The following is a 15777-nucleotide window of genomic DNA, read 5'->3' as shown; positions in this document are numbered from 1 at the left end:
AGGGAGGCAGTCAGATACCTTCCCTCTTGTTTCCTAAACAAACAAACTGCAGAAATATCTCAAATCTGATTTGATTTTTTAAATTCAATTTACACTCACAGTTTGGGAAGTACACAGTGACGCAGCACCATGCCTATGGTTAAAAGTAAGATCAAACTGAAAACCTCAACAAAAACAGCATTATAAAAATACTAAGCATAGGCAAGTAACCCAAGTTCAAATCCTGGCTTCTGTACTATCTGGCCAGGTGACGTTGGCCTGTTCATTGTCTCCTCTGGACCTCAAAAACCTCATCGAAGCAGTTTGAGGGCTCCGAGCTATCTTCAAATTCCAAAGATATCTCTGAGTCACCTCAAAAAATGCAATAATTCCCTGAAATGTCCAATACCAAAATGAACCGTTGAATGTGAATTTTGAAGATGCTTTTTCAGAGGCCCTATATTATAACATAAGCAAAAAACGAGAAATATAAAGAGAACTCTCTTGAGTTTCTACAGAACAAACCATAGAGGAAGGAAATATCTGAATACAAGGTGAGTGGAGAGTGGCAATACAGTAATGAAATACAAGGAAGGATTGGGAAAGAAATAAATTTACCCAAGAAACTTTTTGCTGATTCAAAGCACAGCTAGCAACCACCATGGTTGAAACAAAAAAGTAAATAATCTGTATGCACCAAATTAAACTAAATATAAATGAAGCTTGAATATTTCTTTAGTATAAGCTTTTTTGGTACAAGAGATCTTCAAATATGAGGCAATTTTTTTTCTTCAAATTTCCTTACAGAGACAGGGAGAAGACTGCCCATAAACACTGGGCTACACAGTTGGTGTTATATCCATTCTACACTTGCTATTAACTGAGGTTAGAAAAAGTAGGGAAGGCAAGTTCAACTCTTTTTCTTCAAATATTTATTTTTTATTTGTAGTTGGACACAATACCTTTATTTTATTTGTTTATTTTTATATGGTGCTGAGGACAGAACCCAGGGCCTCACACCTGCTAGGTGAGCACTCTACCACTCCAGGCCCACAAGTTCAACTCTCATGCCTAGTCTTCTGACACCTAATCCAGTGTGGTATTCTCTGCATGAGATCACAGTACCTCCCAGGCCATCAAGAGAACCAGTGCAAAACCTGCTGAGGAAAAGAAACTGAATGACCTTCTGGGTACTAAGGATTAGGAAGGCCAACAGGCCCCAGCCCCCTTCCTGTCCTGCCTGCTGGGCAACATTGCTGCCCCAGGGTGTATGTTTCCGTCCTCAGACAATTCTGTATCTGTGCATGAAAAGTTTTCCCCGAAACCAGGTTCCACCCACAGCCAACAGCTCTCTACCCGGCTTTCAAACTCCATCTCCCTATAGTAGGTGCCCAAAACAAGCAAGATTTTCATTAGCACAGTGCACAACAGGGGCACCACCAGGTCCCTGGCCGCTGCGGGTTCAAGGCTCTAGCAGGCTCCCAGAAGCCTGTGAGCATGAACCTGCTTGCTCAGCTCCCGCGGCCCCGGACGGCGATTCCGCTCTTTCACTTCTCTCCCTCGGTTCCGTATCTGTAAAATGGGAATGTCCCCCAGCTGCCCTGCCTCACTCCCTATGGAAATGTCACGAAGGGGAAACAGCGCTTTCAGAAAGGCCGGTCACCAAAACGCCAGGCACAGCTTTATCTAAAAAGTGAAGGGGGGAAAAAAGCGGTAGGGAAAGGAAAGCTGGCGCCCACAAAGCCCGAATTAGAGAGCCCTGAAAGCACCTTCTTCGGAAAGATGACGGGAAGAGGGCCGGCCACCTTTTCCCAGGACTGGGAACTTGCCCCTGAAACAGCGCCCTCGGCCCCGAGGTCCGGGGCCTCGCCCACCGCCCAGCTGCCCAGCGCCCGGCCCTGCCCGGCCCTGCCCGGCCGCCGCCGCTGCCCTTCAGCCCAGCCCCTTGGGCCCCTGCAGGCCAGGTCGGAGGTCGGCCGCGGCTTGGCCAGGCCGGCCCTGCTCTGCATGCAGAGCCCTCGGCAAACACGCCCCCTCCGGCCGCCTCCGGCGCGCGAGCCGGGCCCGCGCCGGCCAGATGTGACCACCTCCAGGAAAGGCCGGGCCGGTGACCGCCCAGAACCCGCGCGAGGGCTTCCACAGAGCGGTTACGGGCACTCTGCAGCCTCCGATCCCACCCTCCCCCTGGTACCGGCCAGCTGAGGAAGGGGCTTGGTCGCCGGCGTGCGAGGCCAACCAGGGTCCCCACAAGCCCGCCCAAGGAAGAGGGCTCCAAGGATCCGGACCCCTTGCCACCTTCCCCCAAAGCCCCCAGGAGGGGAACACCCAGGCAGGTGCAGGGGATGCCAGTGCCGTCCCCGTCCTCCTGCCCCCACACGCGGGCCCACCCGGCGGCTTACCTGGGCCAGGAGAAGCAGCAGCAGCAGCGGCGGCAGCGCCCAGCGCAGCCCCGCCGAGCGCGGGGGCGGCCGCGCCTCCCGCGCCTCCGGCTTCATGCCCTGCGCGCCCTGGAACGTGCCCGGGACGCGCGAATCGGGCCCCGCCGTGTGCCCGAGCTCGGGCGCCCTTGTCGCCGCCTCCAGCCGCCGCCTCCGCCTCCTTCTTCGCCAGCCGGTCCGCCTCGTCCCCGCTCCGCCCGCCCCGGGCTTCCCCGGGGACATGGCAGCGGCCGCGGCGGCGGCGGCCACACGGCGGAGCCTGGCGCGGCTGCCGCGGGGGAGCCGCGTCCCTGGGCGTGCAGGGGCTTCTCGGGGCGGAGCGAGTGGCGCCCACCCCCAGCGCGCGGCGCCCGGATCCCGGCTCCCGCTGCTCCCGCTGCTCCGGCTGCCTCCTCCGCGCGTCATGCGGCTCGGGCTGCAGGGAGCCGCGGCGAGCGCTCAGCCCCCTCTCTTCCCCCTCCCCCTCTGAATATTCATCGCTTCCTCCCGCCCCGGCCGGGCGGCTGCAGAACACCGTGGCCCCTCGCTGCCCCCGCCCCTACCGAGCCGGCGAGCGGCGAGGAGGGGGCGGCGGCGTGCCCCGCGCGCGCCCTAGCGGCTCCCCTCCCGCGGGCAGAGGAAGCGCCCCCTCCTTGCCCGCCCTTCGTCCCGCTCTCCCGCATTCCTGGGACCCGGGACACGGCTCCACTCTAGAGCGCCACGAGCCAGTACCGAGAGATATGGGCTCCCCAGCCTCGGATCTTCTCTAAGGTCCCCGGTTTGGATCACCAGATGTTAACCGAGACTCCTGCCGAGGTCACAACCAGGTCTGCTTCCAGACAGCAGTTTGGCCAAGGCCAGGATTGTGGGTGAACTTGGGGATACGTGAACCCAAAAATTATAGGGGGCACGCCGAATGTTGTGTTCTCTCCCAGTCCATGGTCAGTGGAAGCAAGAGAGGGCCAGGACTCCATCCAGTGATTAGAACTCCAACTGTTGCATATGGCAAACCCGGCTGTGCTAGTAATACTAGCTCTGTGACCTAGGAAGAGACATTTCACCTCTCGGGGCCTCCCTTTGCTATTGTGTGAAATAGAAATACTAATAGTACCTGCCTAGAGAGACTTGGCTGACGATTAAGTGAGATAATGGCAAGAGAATCCTGGAGTGTAGTTCAGTGTTATGGCACTTGCCTAACAGGCAAGAGGCCCAGGGTTCCCATCCCCAGCATGGGGGGTAGTGGAGGTGGTGGGGATACCGGGGAAAAAAGCCTAAAGAGCAGACCTGATACAGGGCCTCAATATACATTAGCTCTTCTGGCAGTTCTCACCACATTGTAAAAGAGGTGTCTAATCTGAAAAGAGTCAGCAGTTTATGCCCATGCACCAAGGAGGGAACTGAGGAGGCTAAGCCACTGGCTCAAGGAGAAGTAATGAGAGAAAGGGCCAAAGGAAGGACTGCTAGGGAGGAGTGATTAATTCCATCCAGTGGAAGAGGTGACACCTGAGCTGGGCTTTGAAGGCTGGGTTGTGTTTCACCAGGCAGATAGAGGGGATGGTGTCTCCAGAAGTGGGAGCAACTTGGCAAAAACTGGAAGGCAGATGCTTCAGCCTAGGCCTTTTAAGAAGCCAAAATGGGAGGTTGAGGGTTCATACTTAGGGAGACTTCAAAGACCAGAATAAAGAGTTGGAGCTGGATTCTAAGTGCAGACCATGAGATGCCAGACCCGCCCCCAGGTACCCCTTGGATTGTAGGTTCCCTGTCTTACATATCTTCACTTAGAGTTGAAGCAGTTCCCACCAGTGTCACACATACAAACACAATAGGTAAAGGGACCACACATGTCCACTGACACCCCATGCTTTTATTTAAACATAATGTTGAATATCATAATTCACCAGGAATTGTTTCTCCCTGTTTCCATCCCCCTTCTGAGGCAAAGACAGGTGGTTTAAAAGGTGTTCTTGTCCAAAAATCACAGAGGAAAGGAAAGTCTGATGCTACCACAGACACAGACCTACTGAGACCCTAAAGACCCAGCTTGGCCTCCGAAGATGCATGGCTTGGGTCTGCAAACAGCTCTGTGAACTCCTGTATGCACTTGGGTTTTCTCCTGAATAAAATATGTGCCTGTACTTAAGTGTCAGCTCCAACTGGATTTCCCCCACTGCATAGTGATAAAACAGAAAAAAACAGCTTTTTCAGTAAAGGGAGTTAGGACATGAATCATAAACTACCTCTCCCGTCATAAACACATCACACTGGACCCATGGCCAAGTAAGTATTAGTATAAACTCCATAAAGGCAAGGGTTGGTTGTTCCTGGTTGCCCTGCAATATGTCACTCAGTGCTTTGCTGGTAGCAGGAACTCACTCTTTAGTGCAGATGCAAGGTTGCAAAAATGAATCCAGGGGAACCATGATGTGACCGTTGATTGTTTCAGAGAAAAACTGAGAAAGGATTATTCCCTTTGCAAAAGGTTTCGAGACTAGATTCCAGATTATAAATCTATCCTTAAAACTTCCCTTTTTGTTTTGGGTACACGTCCCCCTCCACATACCCATAGCTCCCTGTGCTTAACCTTATCTAACCATGGTTTTGTAATATTCTGCTTATTTATCTGCCTTCCTCACTAAACTCCAAGTAAGCCCCCTGAAGACAGGGCCTGCATCTTGATGATGTGTGTCTCCAGCACATGACAGTCAATCAAATAATATTTATTTCATTAAATTAAGTGCATTTCTTTGAGTAGCAAATTAAGACAATAAATAGGTCATTTTCACATACATACAGCAAATCCCATCTGCAAAAAACTTTTCAGGAATAAATCTATTCAAAGTATAGGTTACATTCACCTTGAGATTATACAATATAATGATATTTGACCTTTTAGCCATATCCCTTTCACACAAAGGGTAAAGCTTTACTGGATGTAGGGTCAGAAGATAAGAAACAAAAGGCTCAGACTAAGAGAGTGGGTGGATGATTCCTGGATGCATTCCAAAATTGCCAGATCAGAGTCACCAGCACTGGTGACATTCCAATGTCTTTCCTTACACTGCAAAGGGTGGAGCCTGGGAATCTGTATTTTAGCCTGCTCCCAAGGTAATTCTTGCTGTCAGGCATGATTAGAAAACATTGTTTACCCTACAACTGGCCCACATTGTGTCTCTAATAATAATAAACATCATGTATCAGATACCTACCAGGCACAAGCACTGATCCAGGAAACTTATATCCATTATCCTTATAGAACCAGTATCATTGTCAATATTTTACAAAGAAGGAAACTTAGTCTCAGAGAGGTTTAGTTACACAAAGTTGCACAGCTTTGGAGTGGCAAAACCAGGATCTGAAACTGAATCTTGTCACTATGCCATGGTGCCTTTTCCCTTGATGTTTGCAGAAGAGGTAATATAAAGCACTCTATACACTGTCTTATTATTATATATTTTATTATTACTCTCTTGGGCATGTTTCTCCAACTGTAAAATGGCTAGGGACAGAATACAAGACTTTCCATTTCATCCCACAAGAACTGGGCATAGGCAAGACAACCATGTTTAATAACAGGTCCACCATCCACCAGGAGGCAGGCCTGCTGGGCACCGGCCTAGAGCCAGGTCACCAGCCCCTCAGGGAGTCCATTCAGCCTGGCAACCCTCCGTTTATTTTAAAAGCCACCATGAGCAAACCATTCTCCAAAGCCCTCCTAAGCGGAATGGAATGTTTCTTGAGAGTCTGATTAGCTAATGTTGCAGGCATGGCTGCCCTGAGACCTTCCTGCCTCACAGACTTGAATTGAATCAGAATGGAAAGGGAGACTTTTAGAAAGTTATTTAAAAAAAAAAATAGCACTTCATCTTTATAATAGTAACAGGATGTTTCCCGTGGACTAATAACTGGGCTGTGGTTAGAACTCCATGTTTGTCCACTAGACCTCAGTTCCTCCCTAAAAAGGCCCTTAATCACCTGCCCATGCACAGGGCCTGGGAGTGCCTTAGAAATCTTTTTTTGTTTCTGATGTCAAGCACTTGCAACATTAAACATTTTCCTCATTTCTCTCTCTCTCTCTCTCTCTCTCTCTCTCTCTCTCTCTCTGGTTCCAAAGACACAGTTGCATGTGATAGATTTTCAATGCAAGAAAAAAAAAGAAAGACATTTTTAAAAAGCCTGTTGCAGCCATCTCAGGGTCTGGGGTGCACAGTGACAGAGCTGTGGCCTTCAAGGATCCCCACTCCTTCCATGGCAGACACCCACAGTGATGAGCCCACTGGCTTCTGTGCTCCCGGCCCACCTCCAGAGCAGCTGGGACCCACATCAAGCTCCCGGTTCTGGCAAGATGGACACAGAACCCAGGGTCTTAGGTACCTGGAAACGGGCAATGTGTAACAAGGAGACAGGGGCCTAGGGGACAAGGAGCTTTTGTCCAGGGCTTGAGAACAGCACCTCGTGCACAAAGCCCAGAAGTGGCAGGCAGGGGGCAGGAGGCAGTCAAGCTTACAACAGAAATATCACCTCAAACAAAGAAAGAAAGGGCTGAGAGGTGTAAAGACAAGAAGAGGCCAGGGAGCTGAGGCCCAGGCTCCTGGGCAGCTGGGTCCTTCCAGGCCTGTTAAAAATAAACTAATTGTTTTCAATTTGAAAAGCCATGTTCTCTTTTTGTTTTCAGATTGAAAAAAAATTCCTTGTCACATTGTGCTGGTTGTATAGAACACCTGAGTCCCTATAGTCAGGCTAAGAAATTAACTTGGGACAATAGCTGGTAGGGAAGAAGTAACTGGCAATCTGAAAAAGCAAACATAAATTATATACGATATATAGTTAAATTATATATAAATGATATATACACATTTGTGTGTGTGTGTGTATACATCATGTTAGATAGATACATGCATGAACTTTGCCCCTAGGAATCAAGCATAGTAGGTACAATAATCGACTCTTATCATGTAATCAATTGCTTGGGTTCAAATCTTAGTCCTGCCCCTTAGCTCTGTGGCCCTAGACAAATTATATAAATTCTCCATGCATCAATATCCTTATCTATAAATGAGGATATAGATTTTGATAATATCTAACTCATAGGATTATTATACGTATTAAAATAGTTGAAGCAGTTATAATACTACCTGGAGTAAAGTAAATACTATGGACATGTTTGCAGTTATTAAAGTATCTTCTTGGAGGATCTGACGCAGATGGTGTGTTAGGGAGAATACGTGCTTTGGATCAGATGGTCACACACTCGAATCCCATATTACAACTTTGGCCTCCATTTCCTCAAATAGTTGTGAAGATGAAAGTGAATGACACATGTGAAGTACCTGGCGCATTATCTCAGGAGACTCAGGTAGTAAAGACACAATCATTGTTGCAGAGTAAAGAAGATTAGAACTCAGAGCCTTAAGACTTAATTAACTTAGGTGTCAGATCACAGAGAAATCACTCTAGATTGACATATCAGTCAGGATGGGTCAGGTTATGATGCAGTAACAAACTACCCCCAAATCTCAATGACTGAAGACAACATACATGTTGTTCTCACTACATGTCCACACAGGTCAGCTAAGGGGTGTGTTTCACGTTGTCCTCCCTCACTCCAGGATCTATCTGCAGGCACATTGACAACTGTTGCAGCAAAGGGATAGAAAGCTTTGGAGGGAAGGGTCTTTGTTACAGTTTGAATCTTAAACCTCTCCCAAAGGCCCACATGCTAAAGGATTGGTCACCACTTGTGGTGTTCTGAGGAGGTGGTGGAACCTTTAGGAGGTGGAGCCAAATGGAAGGAAGTCAGGTCATTGGGGTACTCTTAAGGGGGATATTGGAATTCCCTTTCCCTCTCTGTCTCTCTTTGCTTGTCAGCCAACATGATATGAACATATTTCTTCCACTATAGACTTGCACCATTCTACCACAGCCCCAAAGCAACAAGACTAAGGAAGCATTGACTGAAAGTTCTAAAACCATAAACCAAAATAAACCTTTTCTTCTTATAAGTTGATTATCTCAAGTATTTTATCACATTGATTGAAAGCTAACAGAGTAAAAAAAAAAAAAAACCCAGCAATTTAATAATTTAATACTGTGCTTTGTGATGACACTCATATCATTCTTCCCCTTCCCCTCTAAGCTGAAATGGTTGGACTCAAACTTATGTGAAATAAAAATACTAACAATACCTGTCTAGAGAGACTTGGCTGGCAATTAAGTGAGATAATGGTAGGAGAATCCGAGGTGGAGCTCATTGGTATGACACTTACTTAACAGGCAAGAGGCCCAGGGTTCCCATCCCAGCATGGGGGAAAAAAAAGAGAAAGATAGGGTGAAATGGAGTGGGGGTGATTACAGGCATGCACCACCATGTCCAGCGACACTCATCTCTTTTACTCACAGCTCATTAGCCAGAACCAGTCAGATGGACCCACCCAACACAAAGAAGCTGAGAAGTACAGTTGTACCATCCACCCCTTAAATAGAGGTGGAAATGTCTGGGAACATCACAGAACCACTACAAAGAACCTCTGAAACCTTGTTATTGAAGCGGGGTCACCAGATGAGGCTTGGACCTCCCCTGCGAACTTATTGGAAAGGCAATACTTCTGGCCCCACCCCAGACCTAGAATGAGAATCCACATTTTTAAAAAAATATTTTTTAGCTGTTGATGGACCTTTATTTATTTATTTATAACCTCTCCAGTAAATTTCCATGAATATCAAAGGAGAACTAGCCTAGTCTATAGGGTGCAGGGCAGCGTGCTGCCTGAGAGTGGCTCTCAGCCTCTATCAGTGGGTTTAGTCAGCATGCTTCTTCCTGGGGCCTTAGACTTAGTGGGTTAGAGCTCAGGAATCTGCACTAAAGCAGACACAGGTAACTCGGAAGCTTTACCTTCCTCCACCCACTTAGAGAAAATACTCTCAAGTTTGTTCTGGATGCATTTTTTTTTTTCTATGAAGCAAAAAAAAAAAAAAAAAAAAAAAATTGAAAGGCCTGGACTATCAAGTATAAGAAAAATACTTTAGGGCTGGGGATGTGGCGCAAGCGGTAGCGCGCTCGCCTGGCATGCGTGCGGCCCGGGTTCCATCCTCAGCACCACATACCAACAAAGATGTGTGTCCACTGAAAACTAAAAAATAAATATTAAAAATTCTCTCTCTCTCTCTCTCTCTCTCTCTCTCTCTCTTGAAAAAAAAATACTTTAGGGATTTTCCATTTACTTTCTTCTAAACTATAATTTAGGATAGGGAGAGGGTCAAAAACTATCATCAGCAATTTACTGTGTACCAGGCTCTATGCAAGCTACTTATGCACTTTATCTCATTTACAACTAACCCCAACCCTACACCATAGGCACATCTTGATCCTTATTTCATGAGAGACCAAAGTACACACACTTTAAGTAACTTGTTCAAAGACACACAGATCCATAAGCTCAAGTTTATGTTCACTACATGAGCCACTCCCCAGAACCAGCATTCCTAGTCTAAGGAAGTCCCTCTGCAGAACTTCTTCCCCACTCAGAGCAGTCTCCTGCATGGCCCTCTAACTTTCAGCCTCTTGCCAAGGGCAGCATGATACATATATTTCTGATTTCCTTGGATGCATGTGGTAAATGAACATTTTTAGGGAGATAGAGACAAATTCCTAACCTCCTTCAATTTTTAGTCATCTACTGCTGAAATTTTCACTGGACATTTTTCCCCTGGTCCTTATGTCCACTCTTCTAAGGCTACTGCTGTTGTTGCTGCTCTCAGGCTTTATCATTCTGAACTTCAGGAGACTGTGCAAAGGAATATGATAATGAACCCTTGGATCCCATTCAATTTACCCTGCACATAAGACGGAGGATCAGGGAGGTAAAGTCACTTGCAAATGGTAACTCGGCTGTCCCTAGAAATCAGCAATGCTTTAACAGTAAGGCTCTGTCCTGCCATCTCTCTGCTCTGTGTGACTAGCAGGGAAGAAAAATGAGATCTCCCTTATTCTAGCCCTTCTCAATTGACCTCCATTAATTTATGGGCTGTTCATAAATGTCAGTACGCTTGCCTGAGCCAAGCCTTGAAATTTGCAGTCACCTAAGACACACACAATATGAAGCAATTTTGGAGCCTCTGGGCCCTGGAAAAGCAAGCTGGGCTGGGCTGATCCTGGTCCTGGTTCTCACTTGGCTGACTTGGCCGTCATCCTAAGCTGAGAAATCTGGCTGAGAGGAGCTTGCAGACCAGCTTTTGATCCTGGTACAGGCGAGGCTACAGCAGGTGTCCCAGGGGTCTTGGTTTTTCTGGCAAAGCCAGACTTGCCTTTCTCTTGTCCCTGCTGACACAATGACAAATCTGGAGGCTTGTTTTGCCTGGAGCAAGACATCACATTGCAGAACCATCAATCTGAACAGGGCAGAACAGTGAAGGTTCCTACCTGACTCTCTCACTAATCCTGGCACTTGCTATCTGGGAGGATCCCTGGCTCCCTGCCACCAGCACTTCAGCACCAACCAGAAGCAGGTGTGCTTTTGCATGCCTGGGCCTACCCAGGTGTTGGCCAGCCAAATCCACATTGGCCTTGTAGGGTTGGAAGGGAATTGAAAGGTCATACATTGGATCCTGATTTACTGATGAACAAGTGAAGGCTCAAACAAGAACAAAAACTTGCCTAAGGTCATGGAGAAGTTTAGAGTAAACGTCAGGATAAGGATGGAGAAGGAGATGGGCAGTGAAACATACAAATGTAAATATACACATGCGTACACGATTTATACCATTTTAAAGTTTACAAAGTTCTTTCACATATAATCAAGGATGACAGCCTAAATATTTTAACCAGTTGGACACAGGTTCTGATGAATCAAGATGGATACCAGCTTGTGGCCCTACAAACAATACATTTGGCTCTCTGGACAACCCTGAGAAGCGGGCACTGTTACTGTTCCCATCCTTAAAGACAAGGAAACAGAGGCACAGAGGCTTAGGATTGACATTTAGCTCTGTTCATCACCTTACATAAGATCTGTGTTTGCCTGTTTGTAGGTTACAAAGGTAGTTTAAGCAAAAAAAAAAAAAAAAAAAAAAATAGAGGCTTTATTATGAGGGTAATGGTGGGCCTCAGAGACCCTAGAGCAAATCAGGGTCACCAGGAGAACTCATATTAAGAATTAGAAAGCCACCGAAAGCCCAGCCAGGTATCTCTCTATATATACTTCTGTTTCCTGCTTCTCTCTCATAGCCCCCCTTTCTGTTTCTCTGTACACTTGTCCCCCCTTATCTTCGCCTCTGTTTCAGGTTTTTAACAGCAATTCCTAGCCCATCTCAAATCCCAGTTAATTGACCCAGCTGGTATTCCAGGCCCATCTCTAGTCCAATCAATGTGGCTGAAAGGACAGGGTCACTTTATATGAAAATGACTATCAAAGATCACCCGCACTGGGGAGCAGATGCAGACAGGGGTGACATTGACCTTGGCAGACACCCCAAAGATCACATGACATGCAGAAGCAGGGCTCCCATCCTGGCCTCTGGGCTTTTAGAACACACTACTCTTTGCATAGGACTACTGATCCCTCCATTCTCGTTTTCCTTAAACAAGGCTGCCTCACGTCACACACATCTTTGGAAAGCTAAGGGACATCCCTGCTGTTCTAAAAAGACTTAAGCCAAAGGTGAGAGTTAATTCCAGTTATGGCTGGGCCTCTTGCATGTGTTTCAAGGGAGACCTCTGATGGGTTCCTGAGGGTATTGATGACATTGGACAAAAAGACAAAAGAAGGATAAAACCTTCAGCCATGGGAGTCCCAGACTCCAGCCTGCTTCTTTCTTGGTGGTTATCTGAGCCCTCTATTTGGGGGCAACTGTGTGGCAGCTGACTCTGTGGGGAGCACTGCATGGGGATATCTGCAGGGAACCGCAAAATTGAAGACCTATTCACAGCCAAACAGGAAGCCAGGGTCGGTGAGCCAGAGTCAGACAGTGCAAAATGTAGCTAGACTGAAAGGGTGTGAGGCCAAGGAAAGACCTAGAAAGAGGGGAGAAGCTGAGCAGGGAATAGAGGCCCAACATACTGTAGGGCACCTCCCTGCAGAGGCTGTCTGGAGCTGGCTCTTAAGGACAATGCAGGGATGGGTCACAGGAGACTCACATATTGCAGTTGGGAATGGAAACCAATCCAGGGTCTCTGGAGGCAACATTTGGTGGTATGTACCTATAGTCCCAGGGGAGCTGAGACAGGAAGATCACTTGAGCCCATGAGTTGGAGACCAGCCTGAGCAACATAATAAGACTCTGTCTCACCAAAAAAAAAAAAAAAAAAAAAAGGAGGCGGAAGGAATGAGAATGATGATGGTGATGTCATCTTTACCCCAGAAGGAGCACTACTGTTTCTCCAGCCCCTAGAAAAGAACCTGGTACATAGAAGACACTCTATGTATGTATGTTTAAAAAAAATGCTAAATGAATGATGTGAGCATCAACACAGAGGAATGTGAGGGTGCTCAGCACAGTAGTGGATTAGAAACAACCTAAATGGCCAACAATAAGGGACTGAAGTTATAAAAGACAGATAAACTCCTAGAAGAAAGTGTAGGATCAACACTCCGGCATAGAGGCATAGACAACGACTTTCTCAATGGGACTCCTAAAGCTCAGGGAATAGTTCGGAGAGTGAATAAATGGGATGGCATCAACATAAAAATCTTCTGCACAGCAAAGGAAACAATCAAGAATGTGAAGAGAGCCAGGCTCAGCAGCGCATACTTGTGATCCTAGCAGCTAGGGAGGCTGAGACAGGAGGGTCTCGAGTTTAAAGCCAGCCTCAGCAATAATGAGGCACGAAGCAACTCAGTGAGACCCTGTCTCTGAATAAAATACAAAATAGGGCTGGGGATGTGACTCAGTGGTTGAACGCCCCTAAATTCAATCCCTAGTACAAAAAAAAAAAAAAAAAAAGAATATGAAGAGAGAGCCTACAGAATGGAAGAAAACTTTTGCTAGCTACTCTTCTGACAGAGTATTATGATCTAAATTATAGATAAAGAACTCAAAAACTTAACATCAAAAACCAAATAACCCAAACAATAAATAGGCAAATAAATTAAAGGACACTTCTCAAAAGAAGAAATATGGCCAGGCACAGTGGTGTACACCTGTAATCCCAGCATCTTGGAAAGCTGAGACAGGAGGATCTCGAGTTCAAAGCCAGCTTCAGCAACTTAGTGAGGCCCTAAGCAATTCAGTGAGACGCTATCTCTAAATAAAATATAAAAAAGGCCTGGGTATGTAGTTCAGTGGTTAAACCTGGGTTCAATTCCCAGTACCAAAAAAAAAAGAAGAAGAAGAAGAAATATGAATGGTCAACAAATATATGAAAAATATTCAATGTCATCAGCAATTAGGGAAATACAAATCAAAAGTACACTGAGATTTCATGTTACATGAGTCAGAATGACTCAAGAATACCAACAATAATAAATGCTGGAAGAGGGCTGGCGTTGTGGCTCAGTGGTAGAGCGCTCACCTAGCATGTGCAAGGCCCTGGGTTCGATCCTCAGCACCACATAAAAATTTTAAAAAATGAAGGTATTTTTTTTAAAAAACTAGACATAGAACCCCATATGACCCAAATATACCACTCCTCAGTACTTTTCCCAAAGGACTGAAGTCATTATACTACAGTGATACATGCATAGCCAAAATGTAAACAGGTTTTCATCAAAAATTAATGGATAAAGAAAATGTGATATATTTACACAATGGATTTTTATTCAACCATAAAGAAAAATGAAATTATGTCATTTGCAGGAAACTAGATGGAACTGGATGGAACTAGAGACCATCATATTAAGTGAAATGTCAAACTCAGGAGGCCAAAGGTCATATGTTTTCTGCTACATTTGGAAGCTAAAGAGGAAAAAGATAAAGAAAGGTGTGTTGGGGGGGAGGGTCTCAGGAAAATCAGAAGATCAGTAGAGTAGAGGAAAGGAACAGGGTAGGAGGGCTGGGGAGTGATTATCTGCCAAATTATATTGCTATGTTGTGTATTGTGTGCTTGTACAAATATGTAAGAAACAAATCCTACCATCATGTACAACTGTAATACACCAAGAAAATAATGTAGGGAAAACGATGGCATCAACAGGGAGCCTGGAGCCTTCAGAGCTCGGCCACCCTGACACCTTGGTTTTGGACTCCGGGTCTCCAGCCTTATATGAGGAAACATTTCTGGTGTTCTGAGCCACCCAGTTTATGGTACTTTGTTCCAACAGCCCTAGGAAATGGATACTTTTGTTCTTAGGCAGAATTGGAGGACTATTTTCTTGAAAAATTGAACAGTCCCAGAAAAAAAAAAAAAAGTCTACAAATACTGACATTCAGGAATTTCACACCTATGATGGAGCTACTGGCCAACTGCCAAACGAACCATCGGGAAAGCCTGATTCTCTTCAAACACTGCTTAGTACCAGTAATCAGTTTCTAACCAGCTTCTTAATGCCTAGGTCTTAAATATGAGTGGATAGCCCAGAACCCTCAGACATCTGAGGAGAGCCTTTGATATCAGAGACAGAGACAATGAGCTGCCTGCCCCACAATCACTCTCCCACTTTCCCTTTTGGTACCAGAACCTCAGGAACCTGTGTTGGGTGTGAGGCTCTTCACCTGAAGGCCATGCTTCTCAAACTCCCTTCCAGGTAAAGGGGCCAGAGAGGTGCCGCAACTTCCAATTTGTGTCCTTAAAAGGAAGCTGCTTAGCCAGTACAGTGGCACACACCTGGAATCCCAGCAGCTCGAAAGTTCAAAGCCAGCCTCAGCAAAAGACAGGCTTGCTAAGCAACTCAGTGAGACCCTGTCTCTAAATAAAATACAAAATACGGCTGGGGATGTGGCTCAGTGGTCGAGAGCCCCTGAGTTGAATCCCAATAGTACCAAAAAAAAAAAAAAAAACCACCTTGGTTTATTAGAGATGACCAGTTTCCACCATGATAAAGAGGAAAAATCCTCAGAGCACGTGGCATAAATCTTATAGCCCAGGTCCCTGGATGACCCTTGGAAGACAAGCTATCCAGTCTCCCAGACTGTCTTCTTCCTTTTCTGTCAAATGAAAGAAAAATAATTTTTTTGTGTGTTATGGGGTGGGGATGGGAAATGATGGTATAAATGAATAGCTCTTGCTTTGGAAGAAAATTCTCACCATGCACAATGACACACACCTGTAACCCTAGCAAAGCAGGAGGCTGAGGCAGGAGGGTCACAAGCTGAAGCTCAGCCTGAGCAATTTAGCAAGACCTTGTCTCAAAATAAAAATAAAAAGGACTGGGCTGGGGTTGTGGCTCAGCAATAGAGTGCTCGCCAAGCACGTGCAATGCTCTGAGTTCAATCCTCAGCACCACATAAAAAT

General features: G+C 46.3%; 1 protein-coding gene across 1 annotated transcript in view; it reads right to left on the bottom strand.

Moving 5' to 3' along the window:
* PTPRJ (protein tyrosine phosphatase receptor type J) overlaps nucleotides 1-2917 on the bottom strand; it is a 196857-nt gene extending 193940 nt beyond the window's left edge. Inside the window, exon 1 of the mRNA XM_081279725.1 lies at nucleotides 2379-2917. Coding sequence (XP_081135851.1) covers nucleotides 2379-2822 — 444 coding nt within the window. The 5' untranslated portion in view covers nucleotides 2823-2917. The remainder of the gene's footprint in view (nucleotides 1-2378) is intronic.
* Between the last annotated feature and the right edge of the window lie 12860 nt (nucleotides 2918-15777).

Source organism: Spermophilus citellus (assembly GCF_964194105.1).
Source record: "Spermophilus citellus genome assembly, chromosome: 2".
In the NCBI taxonomy this organism is placed as follows: Eukaryota; Metazoa; Chordata; class Mammalia; order Rodentia; family Sciuridae; genus Spermophilus; species Spermophilus citellus.
The sequence above is the reverse complement of the archived record's forward strand: the minus strand, read 5'-3'. Positions and strand labels throughout refer to the sequence as shown.